At 36.8% G+C, this 23486-nt stretch overlaps 1 protein-coding gene across 5 annotated transcripts in view; it reads right to left on the minus strand.

The window, feature by feature from the left end:
- TLE4 (TLE family member 4, transcriptional corepressor) overlaps nt 1-23486 on the minus strand; it is a 148736-nt gene that overhangs the window by 77943 nt on the left and 47307 nt on the right. For 3 of the 5 annotated variants that reach the window (XM_012464242.3, XM_012464245.3, XM_012464241.3), the window contains exon 6: nt 20159-20233. The exons of the other annotated variants lie outside the window; for them this stretch is intronic. In XM_012464242.3, the coding sequence (XP_012319665.1) occupies nt 20159-20233 (75 nt within the window). The remainder of the gene's footprint in view (nt 1-20158; nt 20234-23486) is intronic. 5 annotated transcript variants of the gene reach the window in all.

The raw sequence follows: 23486 nt of genomic DNA on the forward strand, positions 1-23486 counted from the left end.
TCTAAGCTAAACTCCTGCCTACTTTCTTGGTGAAGACATCCCTCATCACCCCGGCTCAAAGTAATTTCTACCACTGTCTCTCAATTCTGATACCACTTAAGCTCAATACCATTTACAACACTTAACAACCCAAGACAAAAAAAGACTGTTTAAATATATATATATATATATATGTACTACGTGTGTGTGTGTGTACATTTGTGCATGCCACACCTTTTAATTAGAGCTATTTAAAAAATATTTCCCACAGTACCTACATATTTCTCACACTTAGTAGGTATGCAAACAGATTACCAACTAATATCAGCACTGATTTTATAAACTGACGAATTTTGACTCTATTTTCTTCCATATGATGTTTCAATCTTTTGAATTTAAAATTAAACAAGAAATAAAAAAAAAGCAAGCTGCTTGTACTGTAAGCCTTCATATGGGTGCTTTAAAATAAGCGGCAATAATCTAAAATGAGTAAAATTGGTATTTTTAGTGATCAAACACACAGAACTTGGTGACCTCATATGAAAAGTGCATTTATTTTTTATTGATGGTCTTTTAATTTTTAAATTCTTAATTATGAATTATAAATGGGCTTAAATATAACTACCACTAAACTTTCCCTAAACTACTTAATAAATCCAAACTATGGTCATATGTCTATATACAGTCAAAGCTTTTAATGAGTTAAGTTTCTACTACATACAGAGTTCTCATATATTCTTTACCACCTTTCATTAATGTTAACATTTTATATAACCAAAGAATTTATCAAAGTTAGGAAATTAACATCAGTTCATTGCTATTAACCAAACTAGAGACTTTATGCAGACTTCCAGTTGTTCCACAATGTCATTTTTCTGTCTCAGAATCCAAACCAGCATACAACATTGCATTTAGAGAGGCTTTTTCATTTGTTACTATACCAAAATTATAAAGTCCTTTTAAAGATTTTTATGAATGTTAACAACCAAACTACAAGCATATATATGCCTTGAACTTAAGGAAGAATAAATGAGAAGCAGCTACCATAAATTCATGTGTATTTATATACAAAATATCAAACAGAAAAATTATACTCGGGCATCCTGTAGAAAGGAGCAATTTTTATCAAGTGTTTTAAAAATATTAAACTATAAGATAAAATGAAATTAAGTCACCAAAAGGCATATGACAAAAATGTAAGAAAGATATTAAAATATTACAGTAGGTATTAAAATATATAAATTAATAAAAGAGACTCCTTTGTGTACTTAGTGGTCACTTTTAGGCTTCTTTGCAAATTTCCACCTTAGGAACTAGCCTAGAACTAGAGTGACAGACATTTTATAACTAATAAGGATTAGTCAATAAAACATATTAGAAACCATCTTCTTTAAATAAAAGCAGTAAGTCACCAATGGTTAAGTTGAACTTTATCTTTTTCTCTACTAAAATAAAAGGCCTTAATTTATCAAATTTCATGAATTCATTAAAATCATATTTCTATTAAGGTTTCTTATCAACAGAGGAACTCAGGATTTCCTGGAAAAGGAGTAAGGTTTCTCTGGATAGTATTCAAGGAGCTGACAGTACCATAATCTAATGGATTGCCCTACAATAAAGTGAAAGCTTGCTGATGTTTCCCAATAGTTTTAAGTCAAAACTGTCCTCTGCCCTCTGCCCCATCTGTGTTCATTACAGAGCAATTAACCTGCAAAGATTTACTACTTTATCTTATAGTCCCACTAGGAAACATAAAACCTCTTGCTTTTTAAAGACCAAAAGGAAGGGAAATGTATAATAAGAGTACACAGTATAACACAGATTTGTTACTGATGTAATTTAAAATACATATATATTGGCTTTAGAAGAAAAAAAAAATAAGCATATACTATGTAACCACCACTGAGGAAGACTAACTGAGAAAAATATCTATCATGACAAAATTCTTCTCTCTATCCTTCCTAGGCCTTTATTATCTTTGGGTGCCTTACTTAAAATTTAAAATAAAACCCTCTCTTATCTCAAACCACAATACAAAATAAACTACTACTTTCTGTTTCCTTGATGGGCCATTCAAAAAAATAAACATTAAAATGAAGTGAACTTTAAACTTAAGCAAGTAAGTACTCCATTAAGATAATTTAATTCTAAGAAATAGCAATGACGTCTGAAAATACACAGCAATGAAGTGAAAGACAAAGCCTCAATGCTGTTAATAGCTTTTTACTGGATTCTCTGTAACAAAGATTTCCCTGCAGTTTTTAGTTTGGCACAAAGGGCAGAAAAGGACCACTGGAGAATCGAATTCACAAGAAATATCCTTTGAAATGTCGTCTTTCTGTCAGCAAAAAAGGGAGTTCTTTTTAATCGAAGGACCCCAACTGCTTGACAACAAGGGACTGACAAGTCATTAACCAAGCAGGAGCTAGCAAGGACAGAGCTGCAGTCACTGACATGAATTTTGGGCATTTCTAATTGAAGGCCAGGCAGCTGTTTTCTTGTTCACCCTCCACTCCAGCTCTACTAGGCTATCAATAGCAGAATAATTCTCACAAAACATGCATCATCCTTAGAAGCAACAACATCTCAGTAGCAATGAGCACACTTTGTGCTCATATTTTGGTTTCTAAAAAAAAAAAGAAAGTGCAAGTGAAAGGTGAACCTGCTATATCTTGTGCCAGAAATCAAGAAAGCTATCTAGACCAATGGATATTGTGTCAAAAGGACAATGAGCCAACTTGAAGAGATCTCCACCGGCAAAACTTGAGATAATTTCAGCATCATTAATAATAATGACTTTATGGGTTATAATACATTTTTTAAAAATGTTTTCAGAAATGGAGTTTTTGGTACTCCAAGAAAATAGCTGAAGCTGTGGGCACTGTGGGGCCAAGAACTAGACAGAGAATGAGTCTCAAGCCAGTGCCTGCTCTTAAGTTCAGGGCTGGCTGGCTCTCAAGCCCACAACCATACTATTCTTCCACCAGGAGCTAGCCAAGTTGTGAGCTGCATGCTCTGATCATGTGTGCCTCAATCCAACCAGGAGACACTGTACCATTCTAGGAGAGAACGGAAGACTCAGCAGACCTTGAAAGGAGCTAAAAAAGAAGAGGCAACAGACTCTGAAATAGAGCAGCAAGCACAGGGAACGGCCCAGGACTGGGCTAGTATCCATACTTCTTGGCTTGTGAAAACACTGTTTACTATGGACAGTTGTTCTGCTGGCCTCGCTCCTGTCTGTAAGTCTGGCTGGGTGTGAGAAAGGATAGTGTGGCTGACATTTGGGAAGCATCACAATGAAGTGGCATCAGAGCCACTGGAATCCTTATCATCTGTGTGAACAAGTCATTAAATATTTCTGATGCTCCATTTCTTCGTGTAAAAATTCATAACAGTTAAAAATCAACCTCCCGAGGTTGCTGGGAGAACAGTATGACACAATATATATAAAACCCTTAGCACAGTGTATTAGTCCATTCTCACACTGCTAATAAAGACATACCCAAGACTGGGTAATTTATAAAGGAAAGAGGTTTAATTGACTCACAGTTAAGCATGGCTGGGGAGGCCTCAGGAAGCTTACAATCATGGTGGAAGGGGAAGCAAACATATCCTTTTTTACATGGCAGCAGGAAGGAGAAGCATGAAAGCCGAGTGAAGGAGGAAGCCCCTTATAAAACCAACAGATCTCAAGAGAACTAACCATCGCAAGAATAGCACGGGGGATACTGCCCCTCCCCTGATTCAATTATCTCCCACCCACCAGGTCCCTCCCACTACATGTGGGGTTTGTGGAAACTATAATTCAAGATGAGATTTGGTGGGGACACAGCCAAACCATATCACACAGTGCTTGGCAAATAATAAACAATAAATGGTGACTGCTAGTATTAAGGAAAGGTACCAGAAGTCCACATTCTTATTTGCACAGAGAGTGAGGGAGAAAGGAGAAGAGAAAACAGGAAAAGCTTTTCTTTACAGAATATTAATTTGAAAGGAAAGAAATAACTTAAAATTTATCATTTCACCATGTCAAATGTATTAACTAATGCAGGATGGACTCAACCATCAATATTACAACCACTAGTTAAAAAGTTGCAGGGGAACAGGTTACTCATAGTGTCCGAGTATCACCCCACAGATCACCTAGCTTTACCAGTATGTGATACAACTGGTAATACACATCACCTAGTTAGTAGTCCTACTAAAAACACTTAACCTAAATCTAAACTTGAGAAAACAATCAGAAACAATCAGACAAATCTAGATTGTGGAAGATGCCACAAAATTGGCCTGGAATCTTCAAAATGCCAACATCTTAAAGCAAAATAGTTTGGGGTATTGTGATTTAAAAAAGAGTAAAAAGACAGGACAGCAAACAGAATTTTTATATTGAATCCTGGATTGAAAAAAAAATGCTACTAAGAAAAAAGTACTATTAAGGACATTTTGTGGACAACTGGAGAAATATGATTGTAAACTGTACCACTGGTATAGGAATGTGTTAAGGGTATTGTGCTTATAACAGGAAGATGTCCTTGTTCATAGTGGAAGCACATCGAAGTATTAGGAGGTGAAATATGATGATTGCCTTTTACTTTCAATCAGTTCAGCACATTCAAAAAGTGCACATGTATTTGTATGAGTATATAAACAGAGACAGAAAACAAAAGTGACAACATGTTAACTGGTAAACCTAGGTGATGAGTACATTCATCATCAAAGTAAAGTAAATATGCTTTAAGATTCATTCAACTTCCCTGTAGTTGTAGAGGCTGGGGAAATAAGACGTGCCCTTCTTTCCAAAAGATGAGAATTCTTGCTTCAACAAATATCTCCAGAAAAAGCTAAACGTTAAGTGAATATACGGAAAGGAGCAAGAATAAAAAGAACAAAGGAAGAAACTTTTCAAGCTAAGCTTAACCGTAACTCATTTCTGATGACTTACATGAGATTTACTACAGGGAGAAGACATGCATTTAGAGCAATCCAAGTAAGATTATAACTGAAAGGATGAGTTTCTCAAGCTAAACAAACCACAGATCTCCGTAGTCCTCCAAATCCCTGGGCTTGGTTTCAGAGTATGGCAAGTAACAAGCAAAGCAAGCAAATCATGAGATCTGTGCCAGTGGCTCCACTGTCCTAACTTGTAGTTTAACTCATGAAGTAATAATGGCAAGAAAGGAAGGGGAAAAATACAAAAACCCTGATTTATTAACTTTCCCATTAGTGATCCTGTTAGCACAATTTATGAATTGACCCAAAGTTTACTAGTAGATTCTGTTATTAATATCTAAGCAAATTAATAACGGAAATACAATTTCCCGGAAGCTTGTTTAAGCTACTTAAGGAAAATTTTTAGAGTCTTTATCATCTTACTGGTACCAATGGTTCCGTTTTGTGAGTTTTAGTCTTTAAAGTCACCAAGCTAAGGACTGTACTCAGAAAAACTTTCTTTAGTTAGTACGGAGTTCTTAAAAAAAAAGTAAAGCTGAGCCAGGCACAGTGGCATGTATGTGCCTGTAATCCCAGGTACTCAGGAGGCTGAGGCAGTAGTGTCGCTTGAGCTCAGGCATTTGGGGTTGTAGTACACTTTGGTTACACCTATGAACAGCCACTATACTCCAGCCTGGGTAACACAGTCGGACTCCATCTCTCTCTCTCTCTTTTTTTTTTTTTTTTTTAAGTAAAGCAGCATTTAAAAAGCCTATCTACTTTAGGTTGTTCAGTAATCCTACATTTGATCTTAGAACATTAGAGGTGGAATGAACCTCAGATGTTATCTAGGAGGCCTATTTTCCAAAATTTTGATCACAGTTTATATGTGTGTGTCTATGTGCATAGGTGTATGTGTCTGCATAGAATATACACGTGAATGAACAAAGTTTACCAAACACTACTATGTACAACATACTCTATATTCTCTATTGTCTTCTATACCCTTTGTAATTAAAAAAAAATTCCACTATGACCCACTGAATGGACTTCACTGTACACTTATGAGTCTCTGGAGCTACAACCTAAAGGACATTAATACAGCCAACACTCACATGTGTGATCTCCTAGGTGAGAGAGTCAGTGGGAGATGGTATTACCATCAAGAAATGGAGCACAAGCCTCTACCATTTAGTCCAGTGATGTACCTGCTACCCCATTAGGACCCTTTCTCAACTAGGGAGGAAAGAGTAAACAATCATTCATTCATAAAAATAAATGGACACAGATCCTCTGGGGAAATAACCTTTGAATTGAGACCTGCAGGATGCCAATGACAGCACCTTGCAGAGAGCTGGGAGAATCAGAAGCAAGAAAAAAGCAGCTGAGAAGATCCAGAACAAGACAGGCACTTGCTGTGACCAGTGAAGAAAAAGGAAGCCTAGTGAGAATCCAGTTAGCAATGGGGAAGTCGGGTAGAGTATGAATATATTCTGAGAAAGACTGTGCACACTAAGGGTTTTTGACCTTCATTTAAGAATAATGAGGGCTCTAGGCTATGATGGGGTTTTGGGTTTTGGTTTTGTTTTTTAAGCTGAACTTTTAGTTGCTCTTTAACTGGTATAAATCTGGATCATAATCACTTTTTGGTTACATGTGTTGCAAGTAACTTCTCCCAGTTTCTGGCTTGTCTTCTCATTTTCTTTAAAGTATCTTTCGATGAACAGATGTTTTTCATTTCAACTGAGTAATAAATACTATCAATCTTTTTCTTACAGGTTGAGATTTCTGTGACCCTTTTAAGAAATCCTACTCCAAGAAAAAAAAAAGATTTCTCCTGTTATTTTTTTAAACTTTGAAAGTTCTATCTTTTTACTAGCTTCCATCTCTCTCCCCACTGATCTGCTTGTCCATTCTGACAGATACAAGTGAATCTATTTCTTAGTATTTTATTCTATTTCACTGACCTATATAAATAGGACTAACAAGTATTTTAAGCTTGAGTGTGTAAACCAGCTTAAACTGGCCTGTATAAAGACTAATAAGTATTTTAACCTGGAATATTAAAAAATGATAATTTTTCTGAATCTGAGAGTGGCAAAAATGAAAGGCAGGAGACCAGCTAGTAGGTAATGCAGAGGGATCAAACAAGAAAATAATGAATGAGAGTTGTGGCAGTACAAGGTGCAAAGCACAGAAGGAGATGAGAAAAAGACCTGGTTATGGAAGAAGGCGGAGTGAGACTAAGGGGAGGAATTCAGGATATCCTGGAAAGCTGGAACATAAGTAACAAGGTAGATAGTCATACCCTTTATTCAGATGGGCAGAAGAGAGAAGGAATGGCCATATGAATAGAATTTTATCTTCTAACTTTTTTTCAGATTAGAAACTTACATGTTAAATGAAGATCAGCAGAGTGAAAAAAAAAACAATTAAAAGCCACACATAATCCTACCAGCCAAAGAAAACTACTAATATCATGGTGAGTCCACCCAGTATTTTTTTAATCCATGTTAGCATTTTTAACAAAAATAACATCAAACTATCTTGTAATTTAACCTGTTTCTTCTTTTCCTATGTACCACGTACCAAGAACATTTTCCCTAAGCAGTACCTTGACTACATCATTTCTAACAGCTACATAGTATGCCATTGTACAGATACCTGAGTTCACTTAAGAGTTCACTTAAGTATTAAATCCCCCAGTATTGGATGTTCAGGTTCTTGCCAATATTTTGATATATATAAGTCATGACATTAACATAGAAATATATATACATATAGAAATATATATATATAGTCATACACCACAGAAATATATATAGAGAGAGTCATATACCACTTAATAGGGATATTCTGAGAAATGAGTCTTTAGGCAATTTCATTATTGTACAATTACAGAGTATATCTGATGATGGTATAGCTTACTATACACATAAGCTATGCAATATGGCCTATTAACTGTAGGCTACAAACCTGTAAGCATGTTCCTGGACTGAATATTATAGGCAACTGTGTCACAATAGTATTTGTGTAACTAAACACATCTAAACACAGAAGAGGTACAGTAAAAATACAGTATAAAAGATAAAAAATGGTACACCTATATAAAGCACTTATCATAAATGAAGCTGGCAAGACTGGAATTTGCTCTGAATGAGTCTGTGGCGAGTAAATGTGAAGGCCTAGGACATGAATGAACACCACTACAGACTTTACAATTACTCTGCATTGCTACACAAAATTTATTTAAAAAGTAATTTGCTATGGTGTTATGACAGCTACACTGTCAGTAGGGAATAAAATATTTTCAGCTCTATTATAATCTTATGAGAGCATTGTCATATATGTGGTCTGCCTTGACTGAAATATCATCATATGGTATCTAACTGTATATCTGAGTTAAGGTAGTTCTCTGCAAGGAACAGAATACCCAAAAATTGCCTGAATATTTTTTAAAGGGAATTTTATTTCTCACACTACAAGTCCAGGATTGGATGGATGAGTTAACATTATCAAAGCTCTGGGTCCCTGATTCATGTAGGCTCCCTCATATTCCATCCTCACCCATCACAAGATGGCTGCCACAGCTCCGCAAATTACCTCATGTCTTCATACAACCATATTAAAATGCAGAAAGCAGGATTAATTCTCTCTCCATGGGTTTCTGTTAAGAAGTAAACCACATCTCTTTATATCTCACTGACCTGGATAGGGTCACATGCCCACAGTTCATCTGTAAGGAAGGCTAGAAAGAGCACCTGGAATGCTCTGGCTTTCATAGCAGAAGGTAGCCTCCACCTGCAAGGAGAACCAACAAACAACAAAGCCTGCCTCGACATCTATCTTTGCTCAGAGGTCATTCTGAAGCAATTACCTGAAAGAAACCCAAGAACAACCTCTGAGCTTTCAATCCAAGTAGATCGCAACTTAAACTGTTTTTTCCTCTCAACAGTTTCTTCTCCCAGATATTAATTTGTGCAGAGCTGTGTCTACAAATCGCTTTGAGTCAACCCAGAAACACTCTAGGGAAATAAAGAAAAAAAATAACATTACTTCCACTTTGCTTTGGGACCATAGTGGCACTGCCCCTGATGGTCACAGAAGACAACCTGAGCAAAGATAAACACTCACCATTTTTATGAATCTACCAAAAGAAAAAGCATGACACTCACAAGCAGCAGACTAGCCATGGAGCTGCCTTAAAAAGGATTCAAGAATGTACATACCATTTTGAGTTTTTCTTAAGAGGTTGAGGTCAAAGGCACGGTTACCTCTAACTAGTTAAAATCATTTTTTTAAGTTGGCAGTATTACTATATCCCATGAAATATTTGTTTTTCACAAGTCAGCAGACAAGCTTCTCTCAAGATGTAGAAATGGAAGCAGAGAAGAAGTACACAGCTTATCATAAAGGAATGAAGCAAATTCAAAGATAGGCCTCCCCACAAAATAATGGCAATCCCATGAGTTCTAAATTGCTTACCGCTTTGTGGCCTTCACCACCAGTCATGTCCCCTGCCTCATCTACTACTGCCTGCGATTAGAGTAACAACAACAGTTCTTAATCAAGAAACCCTCCCATGTAAACTCCTGATTTCCAAGTTTCTGAACAACCACCTTACAATGTGTCCTTACGCTGCTACGAGCAAACACGTTTTTTGTCTATATGCACCTCACGTGATATTTTACTATTTCATATAAGGATCTTGCACAGCCCTATTATAATAAGGCATGGGTTCAAACTTGTTCATGTCACAGACCCTTTGTGGACACTATTTTCCAAAAACTATACATACTCCACTCCTACATGCCCCCACCCACACACACACAATTCTGCAAACATTTGAGGCAGCTAATTGACAGCCCAATGCCCAAACATGAAATTCCAGAAGATCCAAGGACATTGGGTTAAAACACTGCCTTAATAGATGTGTTTATAACAACTTTCAATTCTTGTACATAGGAGTAAAATAAAACAGACAGGAAGCAACATTGTATGAATCAAGAGTATCCAACTGATCTGTGGAATTAATATAAATCAGACAGTTTAGGCTAACCACTTGGTATGTGCACCCGGCATACGCAGTTTCCATTTTCCTTCCAACACTAAGCTCTGGTTAGACAATCCTATCAGTGGATCTCAAGATAAAGAGATTATTGATCCCAGTGTGAAAGAAAGAACAGAGTCAAGAGAACAAATAAGAGACAAGTGTGGCATAATGGTTAAACGTGTGAGCTCGGAAGTCAGGTTGAGTTTGGATCCCAGTTCTGCAACTCCTCTTTGTGTGGCCTTCAGAAAACAACTCACCTCTTCAAAGCCCTGGTTTCATATTTGTAAAGCTGGAACAGTATTTCCTTCCACGTGCGGTTGAAGTGAAGATTAGACAAAATAATGCATGTAAATGCTTAGCACAGTACCTGACATAGAGCGAATATTCTGTAACTTTTACTATATTTAGTTACCTTTTTTAGGAAAAAAATACAAGCCTAGGGAGGCAATGAACCTAGAAAAATAACTGTGATACAAAAGGACCCCAAGTTTTAAAATAAAAGTCCATAATCATCAAAACAAATAGGCTTATACAATCATTCAACATCAGACTAGACAGCACTTTAAATGGCTATCAGCTCCAGCCTTGCATTTTACCGATGAGAAAACATCAATGAAATTCCTAATATCAGACAATAAGTGAAACCCAGAACTGTGAATTTTCTACCAGTCCATGTGCTTCCTTCTCCATCTTGGCTCAAAACTGTAGGAGGAATATCCAAATGAGAAACTATCCCAGAGTACAGTATTTAACAAACATCTACTGAAATTTATTATGAACAAATTACTGCATATTTATTAAACAAACAGTTACTGAATATATATCATACAACTATCTATTGAAAACTAGGAGATACCTATCGTTCTAGGCTTCATGGCTATAAAAGTGAATCAGATTTCAGCAGCTAGTCAAAGGAAAGTGACGCAGAGCAAATGGTAAGTGCTATGAGGAAAATAAAACAGGCTAATGGGACAGAGAATGAATTAGAAGCAGCCCTATGTAAAAAGAGTGCCAGCCAAGGAAGTCCTTCCTCAGGAGATAACATCTGAGCTGACACACTGAAAAGGGGCATAAGGAAGATCACTCTAGGATCTAGAGGATGGGCAGTCCACAGGACAGAGGAGCTGGTGCACAAACCCTCAGTTGAGATCGCATTTAGAGTGACCCAGGGACAGAAGAAAAGGGCCAATGTGACTCAAGCATAGCTGAATGAAGAACATGAGTGGTATGTGACAGTAGAAAGGCCGGTGAAAGAGGGGTCAGCTCATGAAGAATCTTGTAGGCTGTGGTCAGAAATTCAGACTTTTTTCTAAATAAAAGGAGCAGCCATCAGGTTTTGCGGAATTTTTCATTTGCTTTTTTTTTTTAAATATATTTTTTAGAAATGAAGTCCTGTGCCCAGGCTAGTCTTGAACTCTTGTGCTCAAGTGATCCTGTAATCTCAGCCTTCCGAGTATATGAGACTATATATAGGCAGTGCCACCACACTCATTGTGGTTTTAAGCAGAAGACCAATAGATCCTATTTCTATTTTATAAGAAGGTCACTCGGGCTGTTGTGTGTAGAATGAAATATACAAAGACAAATGCAGAAACAAGGTACCCTATCAGGAGGAGCTGGAAGAGTCTCGCTAAAGGCATTATTTGGACTAGGAGGAAACAGAAATGCACTCAACCTTGAGAGAAATGTTAGGAGGCAGAGTAGACACCATTTCTGATGACAGAAAGTGTTTATATTGAGCATAGATCCTTTCCCTTCATCCATCAGCCAGTCTTTAGGATACTGATGATAAAGACCTGAAGTGCTGAAGAATACTGCAAAGGGCAAGTAAGAACAGAAAGAACAAGCACAAAATGGAATGGAGAATATCAATTATGAAAGCTATAGTCATCAAGACATATGGCACTAGCAAAAGAGACAGCCAACAGTTGATTGGAGCAGTCCAGAAATGGACCAATACATATACAGTTAATTGATCTTCAACAATGGTGCAAAGACAAATCAATGGAGAAAGGATAGTCGTTTTCAACAAATAGTGCTAGAAAAGCTGAATCCCTGTCCATGTAGAAAAAAAATAACCCTCAACTTAACGCATATATCATACCATAAACAAAAATTAAACTTAATAGGGGCCTAAATATAAAACTTCTACAAGAAAACCTAGAAGAACATGTCTGTGGTCTTGAGTTAAGAAAGATTACTTACAGACAACACCAAAATTAAGTCCATAAAGGAAAAAAGTGCCTATGTTGAACTTTGACAATATTAAACTATAAACTGGGAGAATTACAAAATACATAAAAAACATATCCAGAAAACTGAAGAACTCTTAAAACTCAGTAATAAAACTGACTCATGAAAAAAAGAGGCAAAGATTTGAATAGATATTGTATCAGAAAAGATTGTGATAACAAATAAGTATACAAAAAGACACTTAACATCATTGTTATGAAAATGCATAAAAAATGCAGTAAGTACTACTATGCACCTATTAGGATAGCTAAAAGAACCCCAGAAAAACCTATAATTCCAAGTGCAGACAAAGATGTAGAGGAAACATTTTCTCATGTATATTATATTAGTGAAACTGCAAAATAGTAGAATCACTTTGAAAAACAGTATGTCAGTTACTTGGAAAGTTAAACATACACTTATCATATAACTCAGCAATCCAACTTCTAGGCAATACACTCAAAAGATATAACTTACATTCACTTATTTAAAATATCCATATAAGAATGTTTCTTGGGGCTTTATTCACCCACCTGTCCTTTAAGGAGTGAGCAGATAAACTGGTATATCCATATAATAGAACATGATTCTGCAATACAAAAGCACTAAATACTGATATGAGCAACCACATGGACAAATCACAAATGCCTTATGCTAAGTGAAGAAGAAAACTCAGAAGGCCACATGACATATAATTCCATATATATGACATTGTCAAAAAGGCTCACTTTGGGAAAAGAAACATTTTCAGTTGTTTTCAGGGGCTGGGATAGAAAAAAATGACTACAAAGAGTAACAAGGGATTGGGTGGGGGAATTATCCTGTATCTTCATTGTGGTGGCAGTTACACAACTGTATTCGGTTGTCAAAACTCAAAGACCTATACCCTGGAAAGGGCAAATTTTACTTTTTGTAGATTATATCTCAATAAACCTGATATAAAGGAATAGAGAATATCAATAATGAATCTCTGAATTCCTAATCCCAAATATCTGAAACAGTATCTGCAAATATTTAAAAAAATACGGATTTGTAAAGGGATGCAGCCTCATTCTTATGTTTTTCTATTAACTGTTTCTCTTTACTCTGTTATCCATGGAAACTAGTTTTATTGAAATTTAAATGTGTTAATGAAAAGTTAATTATGTATAGTACAATGCAATACCAGAAAGCTTACAACTACCAAAATTTTAATAGAATGATTTAAATGTAACTTGAGGATCATTTCAGAATACATTTCAGAAGACAACTTAAAATATCATTCAAAATGAAAATAAAATATGCCCCTTTAATAGGATATTGGTGAAAGTATTCAAATATTTACTGAATGAATGAATGAGTAGATATAATCACTAAATAACTCTTAGTTACTATTCACTAAAGAGTTCTAACCTTTTGAAAAAAGTCTTAAGGACAACACTTAAGGCCACAAATGCATTTTGGGGTAGTAGGATCCCCAAACTGGTTTCTTAGGGAGCTTTGAGAATAGGCAACAAAAGTCCTTAAAAACCTCACCTAAGTGCTTGACATTCAGCCACAGTCATTAACCCTTTAGTTGCTTGTTTGGTGTGAGACTGCCTCTCACAGCCCATGCCTCCTCCCTCCCTCTCAACTTTGAGGGGCACAAAGCAGTCCGCCACCACAGGAAAAAGGTCTCTGACTATATGAAAGTTGGTGATGCTGTGTGTAGAAACACTGCTGGCAGGAAATCATCAGAGAATTACAAAAGGAGATGCAAAACCAAATGAAAACAACCTATAAAAAGAGGTAACACTCTGGAACTGCAAGCTTGCAGGTTGCCTTATTCTCTGTTTCAGTCTGTTTTCCTCAGACCTCTGCACAAGCTCAGCCTGCTAAGCTCTGTGGATCTGGGAAAGCCACTTTCTTCTCAGTGGAAGCCAATGCCCGCATCCCTCCTCAGATACATCTACCCAGACACATTCTGCAACTCTTCTAACACTGTACTCAACTCTACAGCATGGAAGTGCATTCAGTGGGGGAGAAGGAAAGGATGGCTCAGCTCCAAACAGAAAGAAAAAACTGTAGCACTGCTGGCTAGTACCAATTTTGGCGATGAGAGGATAGACTGGCTTCTAGAAATTTCTCCCAGAGAAGCTTTGTTATAGAAAATAACTGAGAGAACATCACAAGCACAAATCAGAAATCCTATTCTTTACCTAGTGTTTTTTTGGGCGTCTCTGAAGTGCAGGCAGAATTTTAAAATTACTTAAATATATGAGAGTCTTTGTTATGAGAGAAGGGAAATTACTGCCTCTTAGAGCCTCATCAAACTGTAGCAGAAAGATTAGATTATGAATACATCATTCAATAATGTAGTCCCCTGCTCCATGGTAAATGAACCAGTTTAGAAAAGAAAAAGGGTGACGGGCAAGCATACTCCCAGAAGATAAAGAAGAATGTGATGTAAAACTGCTTTGGTTTTCCTGCCATCATTTGATGAGAGCAGGTGAGTAAAGCCCTCCAAGTACAAAAACCAGAGTATATCTTCAAGCCAGCCCCTTTCCTCATTGTGCAAGCTGTGTGTGTACATGATGCAGCCAGTCAGCATATTTTATAAAGCCTTTAAGCTCCAGGCACACTGTTCAGTAAAGACAGTAACAAAGCTGAAATAACAATCTCTGATAAATCTATTTTATAGCTCATTCTTAATTTCATTCTGTATTACATACATCTAGAAAATACCAAAAGTAATCAGCTGCAAGAAGCAGAACAAGACAGCAGCTTACCTGTAAGTTTACTAAAAAATATTTTTAAAGTAACATGAAAGCTGAGTTGTACAGCTGAGCTGTTAAAGAATATGTTTTACGCACAGAACTCACATCAGAAAAGGAGCCGTGATTCTAGTACACAACTACAATTACCTACCTACCTACACTGTAAAGCCCCCTTAAGTAGCTTGAGGCCTATGAAATCAAATCCTAAGTGTCTGTGGGGAAAGTGGAGGGACAGGGCTTGGCTGCAGGTAATTTTGAAACGATCACACAATAGGAGTAGGGGCCTACGAAAAGTGTACCACGGAAAGAGGGAAAACTCCAAATAAACATGTATTCTCTAGCCTATCACTACTGTGGGCAACTGAAGCTCCATCCTACTGCAACCTTTTGTGTAGTAGTATAGAAGGCATCTAACAGGTGTCCCCCCAGGAGAGTGCAGGGAGCATTCCACTCACTCTGTTTCCCTGTGGGGTTTAGGGTTACCCAATGCGGCTGTAATTCCTGCACTCTTCCAGGATGTGCATGTAGAAGTGAAAGGTGGAGTCCCACAAAGGTCTCCCACAAAGCACTGTGGGGAAGCAAGCACTTCGCAGTGTGGCTGACTGGAGGTGCTGTCAAGCTGTGGGATGCATGTTGTAGTGACAAGGGCTAAACAGAAAAAAACTGAGGGCTACAAGGTGGGCTTACGAAGGAGAATACCTTGGTAAAAAACGTGAGGTCATATTTTTCCACTTAATTTCAAATTATGTGTTATTGGAGGCCATGTGTCCACAGGGGTATACTTCCTACACTTGTGATGTAATGGAGGGAAGCACACACACACATTTTTATATATACCTGCATATTTATATCTTTCCCTTTCCACCTAATGGCTAAATTGTTTAAAAAGAATACAAGGAAAATGACCACGGTGGCTCATCCAAATGCCTTTGAAAGGTAAAATAGCAGTTTTGATATCTATAACGGAAAAGGAGAAACATACATTTTTAAACAGTTATACTGCAAGACCCTCTTGCCAGGATTTCAGTGTAGAATACACACACACAGACACACACACACACGCACTCACACACGCACACACATACATTTAAGGTTCAATCATATGACAAGGACAAGAAAACAAAATGCTAAGGTGGGGAGGACCCCAAAGGTATTGTCTTTCTTTTTTTAAACTAACTCAAACACATAGGATGGTAAAGGCAATGTCATTTAAATCATTTCCTTAGTAATACAAGTAATATTTAAATAGATTTAATAGTGCTGCTCCAAACCAATGAATTATGGGTTTAAAACCTATTAAAATGTAATGTTTTTTTCCTGAGCTGAGAGGAAAGAGATTTAAATCCACTGAATTTTAATATTTCAGCTTGAGCTGCAGGAGGTAGAGAAAGTCCAAATGAACTATTCCATCAGCACCATTCAAGCATGAACATTTTAATCAGTTTTACTTCCTTGGAGTTCTCTAACACAGTTTACGCTGTCATTCTGAAAGCACTTAACACAGAGAGTGTGAAAAACCACCAAGGCTTGTTATTGCCTTCACAATTGATGGCAAATAATTTTGCAGACTTCCTATCATTAAAATGTCACTGCTAAAAATTGAGGTTCAGCATTTCTTGTGCTAAACTGCAATTCCTACAACACCATGGCATACCTGTTTCTTAAGGGTTTTTCAGGGGTGAGGGGTGCTTTTTTCCAAATGCATACATTTCTATCATTTTTTTTCCCTCAGAGTTAGGTTTAAAAAGTGGGTTGGGGGTTTCCAAAGGAACCACATTGTCTATTTTTATAAGCTAAACATTTTCTTTTCCACTATTCACACTGACTAAACTTTTTTTCTTAATGGTAGTTTCTTTGGTGAAATTCTTATGAGGTTCCAAGTCAGCCTCCTTTATTAAGCATAACCACATTCACACAGCATGTACTGATTATATAGCATAATGGATTTAAAAAGCATTTTAAGATAGTCAGATGACTCAATTTAATAATACAGGAAATGAAAACATCATTTCTAATTAGATCATATTACTGATTTAAAGCTACAATTTGTGTGTTGTTCCAACAGTGTGATCTCGCAGAGATTCTAATTTAAAAACACAGTGGCTAGCAAGACACATGACAAAATCAAATGAGATCCATAACATTCCCCTGGCCCATCTGGGGGAACTTGGGGAAGGCCTGAAGGAAATGTGCAATACCACCAATTCAAAACAAAACACAAAATAGCAACTACAGAAAACAATACAGGAATTTTCCTGGTTTTCTTCCTTATAAATAAAAGATAAATGATATTTAACTTATTTCAGTCTATCAACAGTTTTAAACTGAACATGACCTGTGAAAGAAATCATTATAACTGTGTTTCATTCCATTAAACACAACTAGCTTATTGTCAAGAGAACAGTCGCCTCTCCAGGTTTCAGGCTCACTTCAGCATTTTGCATTTAAACTGCATGGATCACTGGTTTGGCTCATTTACCAATGAAGGTAGAATAATATTGCAGAGTTAAAAAGGTGCTTCATCAGATTTCATTAAATCTGGGAATATTTGCTCTTGTCTGGATGGTGTGCATACATATAAAATAGGCACATATGTAGTAATAAATAAATGAGGGTCTGCAGGGGCTTAGATCGGTCTTTGCCTCTCAGAGGAAAACTGTCATTCCTTCAGTGTAGAAAATCACTGCTGACTACATTCGAAAAACCAAGTAACAAAAATCTAAAACTGGCTCCTCATTGTTTTTGGTAGTGGGTCAAAATACCACCACCTTATCCAGCCATCTATGCTCAAAGCACAGAGAACAGCAAGTGCCTTTAAAATACTGCAATGTTCCAACTCCAAAAACTGATGGATGCAAGGCACTACCATGGCTAAAAAGACGAAGAGAACCTCAGCGGCAAAAATTCATCAAGTGAGTTTGTAACTGAGCTCTTTTCTTCTCACTTGGTTTGTGGTTCCCTAAAACTGTTGGGTTTGTTTTCCTATTTCTGTAATCTGTTCTCCAGAATAGTCAGATTATGTGATTTCTGACTCCATTTTCTGTTCGGATAACAAGAGTTTGGAACTCCCATCAGATCCTACTATAGTATATGCTGCTCTGATAGCACACAGTGCCGCTTTGACAACATGTATTGCTGAGTTAGTCCTCTGAATAAGTTTTAAGTCACAAAATTTAATTAGCTTTAATTTGATAATTAAATCCATATAAACACAATATGTCAGTAACCTGGCTGCAGTCTAATAAATCCTCATTCCCCCAACAAAAGGCAATCTGCCATTCCATTCCAAATAAAATATATAAAAATGAAATAAATATATAACAATATTAAAAATATTCTTGATGTGATGTAGGGAAGGGAACTTGTTATGATTTTATATCTTCCCTCATATTAAGCAACATTCAACACAAAAACAATGTGTTTTTTATTTAGCTTAATCTCTCCACTGTACAGTCACTAAAAGACTCAAAAAAGAAAACATAATATAATAACCCATTCTGTTTTCCTAGAAAAGGCTGTAAATCAGATGTAAGGCAGGATGGCTATCTGTATTTTAGCCATTCATACAAACAGTAAACACTAAGCTAGAAATGATCCAGCAACCTCTCCTATCAGGGATTACTCTGCACATTCTCTCCATGTTAAACAGTATAGACAGCAGAGAAATGTAGGTTCTATCCCTTCTGACTCCTGGAAGATTTGGTAACAAAAATATCCACAGTGAGTACAACACCTGCACTTGTGCACAAACTTCAAGTGGGCACAGCTGGTTTTAAATAAATAAATAAATACACACACTTAACTTTAAAATTAAAGCTCTCTCAAATTCAAAAAAACTTAATATACTGCTGTTCCCTGGAGTTTTTGGAAACAAAAACCAATTGTGAAATATACTCATCTCTACTATCCGTCCCTACTCCCACCCAGCACAGAAAATGTATGATAAACGTTATTCATGATTCTACATGGCTTCTTCTGATTCAGCCTCTTCTTTCCAAGGCGCACTTCGGAGGAGATAAGGGTCACTCTTTTCCATTCATTAGGTCTGCTAATTTCCTACCAGTTTTTTTTTTTTTTTTTTTTTTTTTGGTCAGAGGGACACAAAATTGAGCATCAAACAGCCCATTAAAAAACAAGCTACAATCAAACTACTGTGCCCTCAACATCAGCAGCAATGATCCCAGAGTTCTGATTTCCTTGTTAAAAGACAGAGGAATAATTGAAGCAATATCTTCACTTCAGATTGATTATCAGGTGACCCTTATCCACATCTTCACTCAGCAATTTGAATTTTAATGAAAGTAAATGAAATAATTAGCATTTCAAAGTGTGTTTGATACACTGACAGAAAAAAAAAAAGACTTTTGTGTATAATCTATACACAAAAGAAAGTATTTGGGAGGGGACAGAAAGAGGAAAATACAGTTGTAGTGTCTCCATTAGAATAACCCAAGGAACTACTTGTACAATAGGCATTAATAGAGAGGTGAATATGATGCTCCTTACAGCTACAATTTCTCACCTTTATTATTATTTCTAAGTTTCAGCACATGATTTTATTTCCTGTTACATTAATCTGAGAAAATATATATATACATAAGCAGAGTTGAAGTGACTGCCCAAACCCTTGAATTCCAGCACAATTTCTATGCAACGTTAATGCCACTATTGCCAAGAAGTATTTTCTAAATGGGCCACTGATTTTTTTAAAAAGTGTAATTCATCTATTATTTCTACTTCAAATGAACACTAACCCGGAAGAGCCACTCATGACAGGGGAAGGAAGAGTAAGTAGAAGGGGAGATGTGAAAACATACATCTCACTGAAAATGTCAGTAAGATACTCTACGTGATTATTTGAGGAAAGAGAAAAGAAACCAGGTCATTTTAACATCAGTGCAATCTATGTCTCTTTTTTTTGGCCTAGGTTAGCTACAGAAGCTGATTGCAAAGAAAAGAAATATTATGAAAAAGAGCTATCCAGTCTCCTTGGAGGAGAGTTTTCATGAACACATCAACTTAAATTGGTGAGAATGTGATCCAACGTTTCTGAGGCAGCCATCAAATTTCACAGGAGATTGAAGGCAAAGTGCATAATTTCATTTTGTAGTCATCTATTGCTTTTTGCCCCTTTGGCAGAACAAAATGTAAAAAGAAAGAGTGAGACAGCTGATGACAAACACTAAGTTCAGAAGTTCAGAGCTAAAATGGAAAGGCCACGTACCCCAATGATGGCGTTCAGTTCTGCCATGGTCACCTGCTTGGCCCGTTCCACAGCCTGCACCACTTGTTGCTGGTGCTATAAATGAAGATCAGAAACAGAATACAATTATTTGTTTTCTACTCAGTCAAGAACAGCTTTTCCTAACATGTCCTCTAACTTCAATTACATGCAAAACAGCATTTGGGGGATCTCCAGATTTCCAATACAAGTTTGAGGTGAGGGATGACTAGATGTCTAGGGTACATCTGGGTCTACAAAACTGAGGAGTCACTGGGCATCCAACTGCAGGTACCATCTCTGTGACCCCATGAAGAATGCTCCTTTACAACAGCTTAAATTTCACTTTCAAGTTATGGCACACTTTGACCACACATCTGCTATTAGTACTAACAAACAAAACACAACCCATCCCACTTGCTTTCTTTGTACCCACTCCCTTTTCTCTTTGCCATCTACATTAAAATTTTTAAAAATTACTTCCTGGAGGTAATTATTTTTAATTTTTCTCCTGATTATTTGTTAGCGTAGACACCGGAAGGACATACAGAATACAACATACATGTTTCTTCTGAAAATGTGCAAATTGTTCGTGTTTTAACTCCTATCATGAAGCGGTGCATATTTGAAAGAGATCAAAAATGTGGAATTCAAATTTAAGAACTTCAGGTATTCCAACAGAAAAACTAAAGCCCACAAAAGTTTAAGATACTTTTTTATTTTTTAAAGAAAAACTAGGATGGACAGTGCAGGAAAATCCCTCCATCCAAATTCAGTTCCAGTGAGAATAAGAACTGATGTTAGCAATTTTTGTAACAGAAAAAGTAACACAGAAGTCTCTATATGGGGGCACTCATTTATATCTAGACACAGAAGTACTTACAAGAATTACCCCCCTTCCAAATAGTAAATAAATATTATTTCCCATTAAATACATTTGACTACTCTAGTATCTACAGTCAATTTTGGTTTAAAATCAGTCTTACTGGGTTCCTTTCAACTCAGTTTAGTGAATGAAGAACCAAAGGAACTCCACTGTGAAACAGGCGCTCCTCTGTATGCCTGAAGAGTTTTATTTTGGTTAATCTCAGTTGAGAAATTTAGCTAACTTTTTTCACTTATTTGAGGAAAATATGAAGCTCAACTACTACACTGCTTAATACATACAAAGAGCTATCAGTTCAATGTGGAATTCTCTGTGAACCACCTGGTCCCCATTCCAAAACCCTCAAATAAACAGTTACTGAGATTACCCAGGGTGACCACTATTTCCACCTCTGAGCTGTGTAAGGGAAGTGGGGAGGCCACCTGGAAAAGGAAACTTCTTTACATTAGTTATCTACAATGTGATGTTTTTACTCTTGGTTTCCTAATAGAAATGTATATTTTGTGTCTATGACTAATGGAAAGAAAAATTCCAAATAATAGACCATCGAATCTTAAGCTTTTAATAGACTCTGACTATTAAACTATATACTTTTTCATTTTTTTAATTGTAGGCGTTTCAGTTTCAAAGCAGGGGCTTAAGAAGCAATCCCAAAGTCTATTTACAGATATGTCCATTCCATTCTCTTACTCCTTATAATACTTGCCAATGTGGAAGAAAATGTTTCTTTCTCTCAAGCAAGTAAAACTCTTAAGGGATTGTGAAAGTAATAGAAGGAATAGAAGGGCATAGTCAATAAAATGGCCAGTAACTGTGACTTCAGGTTCGCCTAAAGCCAACCTGACCATGTATGTATACTGAGCACTTACTGTGTGCCAAACACAGAGCTCATGTCACATTTTAGACAATTTGATTGTCTGGGTGGTGAGAAATGGCAGTACTTGGAAGACAGGAAAAAAAAAAAGTAGGATAGAAATGCTTATGGCATTTTCCACCGTTTTACTCAACCATGGCTGATTAAAACTTCAAAACAACTGAAACAAAGGACCACACTTAGTCACATGCACCAGGTATCATTCATTCTACTCACGCATTCATTCATTCAACAAGTTTTAAAGCTCTTACTCTGCCATTTCTCTATATTATTGAAATATTATCTGTAACTATTCAAAGAACAGTTCCATGAGACAGAGATATGGAAAATACATTCAGTTAGTGCCATTCTACCATGAAGACTTTAAGATACTTTTTTTTCACCACTTGTTTCATAAGCTAGATTCCAATTGCTAAAATAGGGCAAAATGCCTTAGGCAGCAGGGGATATCTTTCTGCATTGGCATTAAAATCAAGCACATTTTTTGAGAAAACCGGAAGCATACACCAGTGAGCCATAACTCTTGACAGCCTAAAGAAACTCCTGCTATAAAGCTAAAATGACAATGGAAGTCATGATTCAGCTTCTCCTTTTTGATGGCAATGGCCATGGGCTGATACAGTATCTGAACTTTACCTGCAGTTTGGAATTCTACTTCTCTATTTCTGCTTACAACCCATGAATCATTCACTGTTTAAGGACCTTTTGAATAGAAGCTCCCTAAGGCAAACAATGCCTCCTCCCCTATGTGCTCTGAAAGCTCCAGAAACACCCTAATATATTAGCTCACTCAGCCACACCATGTAACATTACACCACAGCCTGAGGAAGCACCCACCAGGGAAGGTGAGAAAATTAAAACTCAAACAGAAAGAAGGGGCAAAACATTACATATGAAAGAGAAAAATGAACACACAAGGAAGCCCAAAGTGCTCCTGTAAACTGGCGCAGGTGGCATTTTTTTTTTCTGTTTTCGAGTTTTAACAAATAAGCTCTCACTCAGAAAATACAGCAAGTTTTTCACATCTTCCTAGAACTACAAGGGCTGTCCCATTATGTCTGCCTTGTCTTCCACTTTCCCTCCCCTCCCCAATCTGTCCTCTCTTCCCACTCCGCACACATCTCATTTCCTCTTCTACTTCCCGCTTGTTCCCTCTGCCACCAAGCCAGCACTAGCACCAGAGTGGTGGGTCCAGCCAATCTGCATAAAGCAACAGAGTTGTCATCTTTCTTATTGCTCAGGCTGCTCACTCAGATGCAAGTGTCCTGTTTGACTGTGCCACCAGTACCACCAAATGAAATGCCACTAAGAACATATTAATAAGCCAAGGGTAAGAGAGGGGGCTTCTAACTGGGATTTTGAAGAGACCAAAAAATGCCCAATTATTTAATCTTTAAAATACTGTAATTTACCATTTAAAAAAAATTATAAAAGAAAAACAAACCCTTAGATTGTGGTGATGGTTATATGACTCTGTAAAGTTACTGAAAAGTATTGAGCCACACACTTAAAATGAGTGAATTTTATGATGTGTAAATTATACCTCAGTAAAAAATAATTTTTTAAAAATA

This window comes from Aotus nancymaae, unplaced genomic scaffold, assembly GCF_030222135.1.
Source record: "Aotus nancymaae isolate 86718 unplaced genomic scaffold, 86718_ANA_hifiasm-v0.15.2.pri h1tg000041l, whole genome shotgun sequence".
Lineage (NCBI taxonomy): Eukaryota > Metazoa > Chordata > Mammalia > Primates > Aotidae > Aotus > Aotus nancymaae.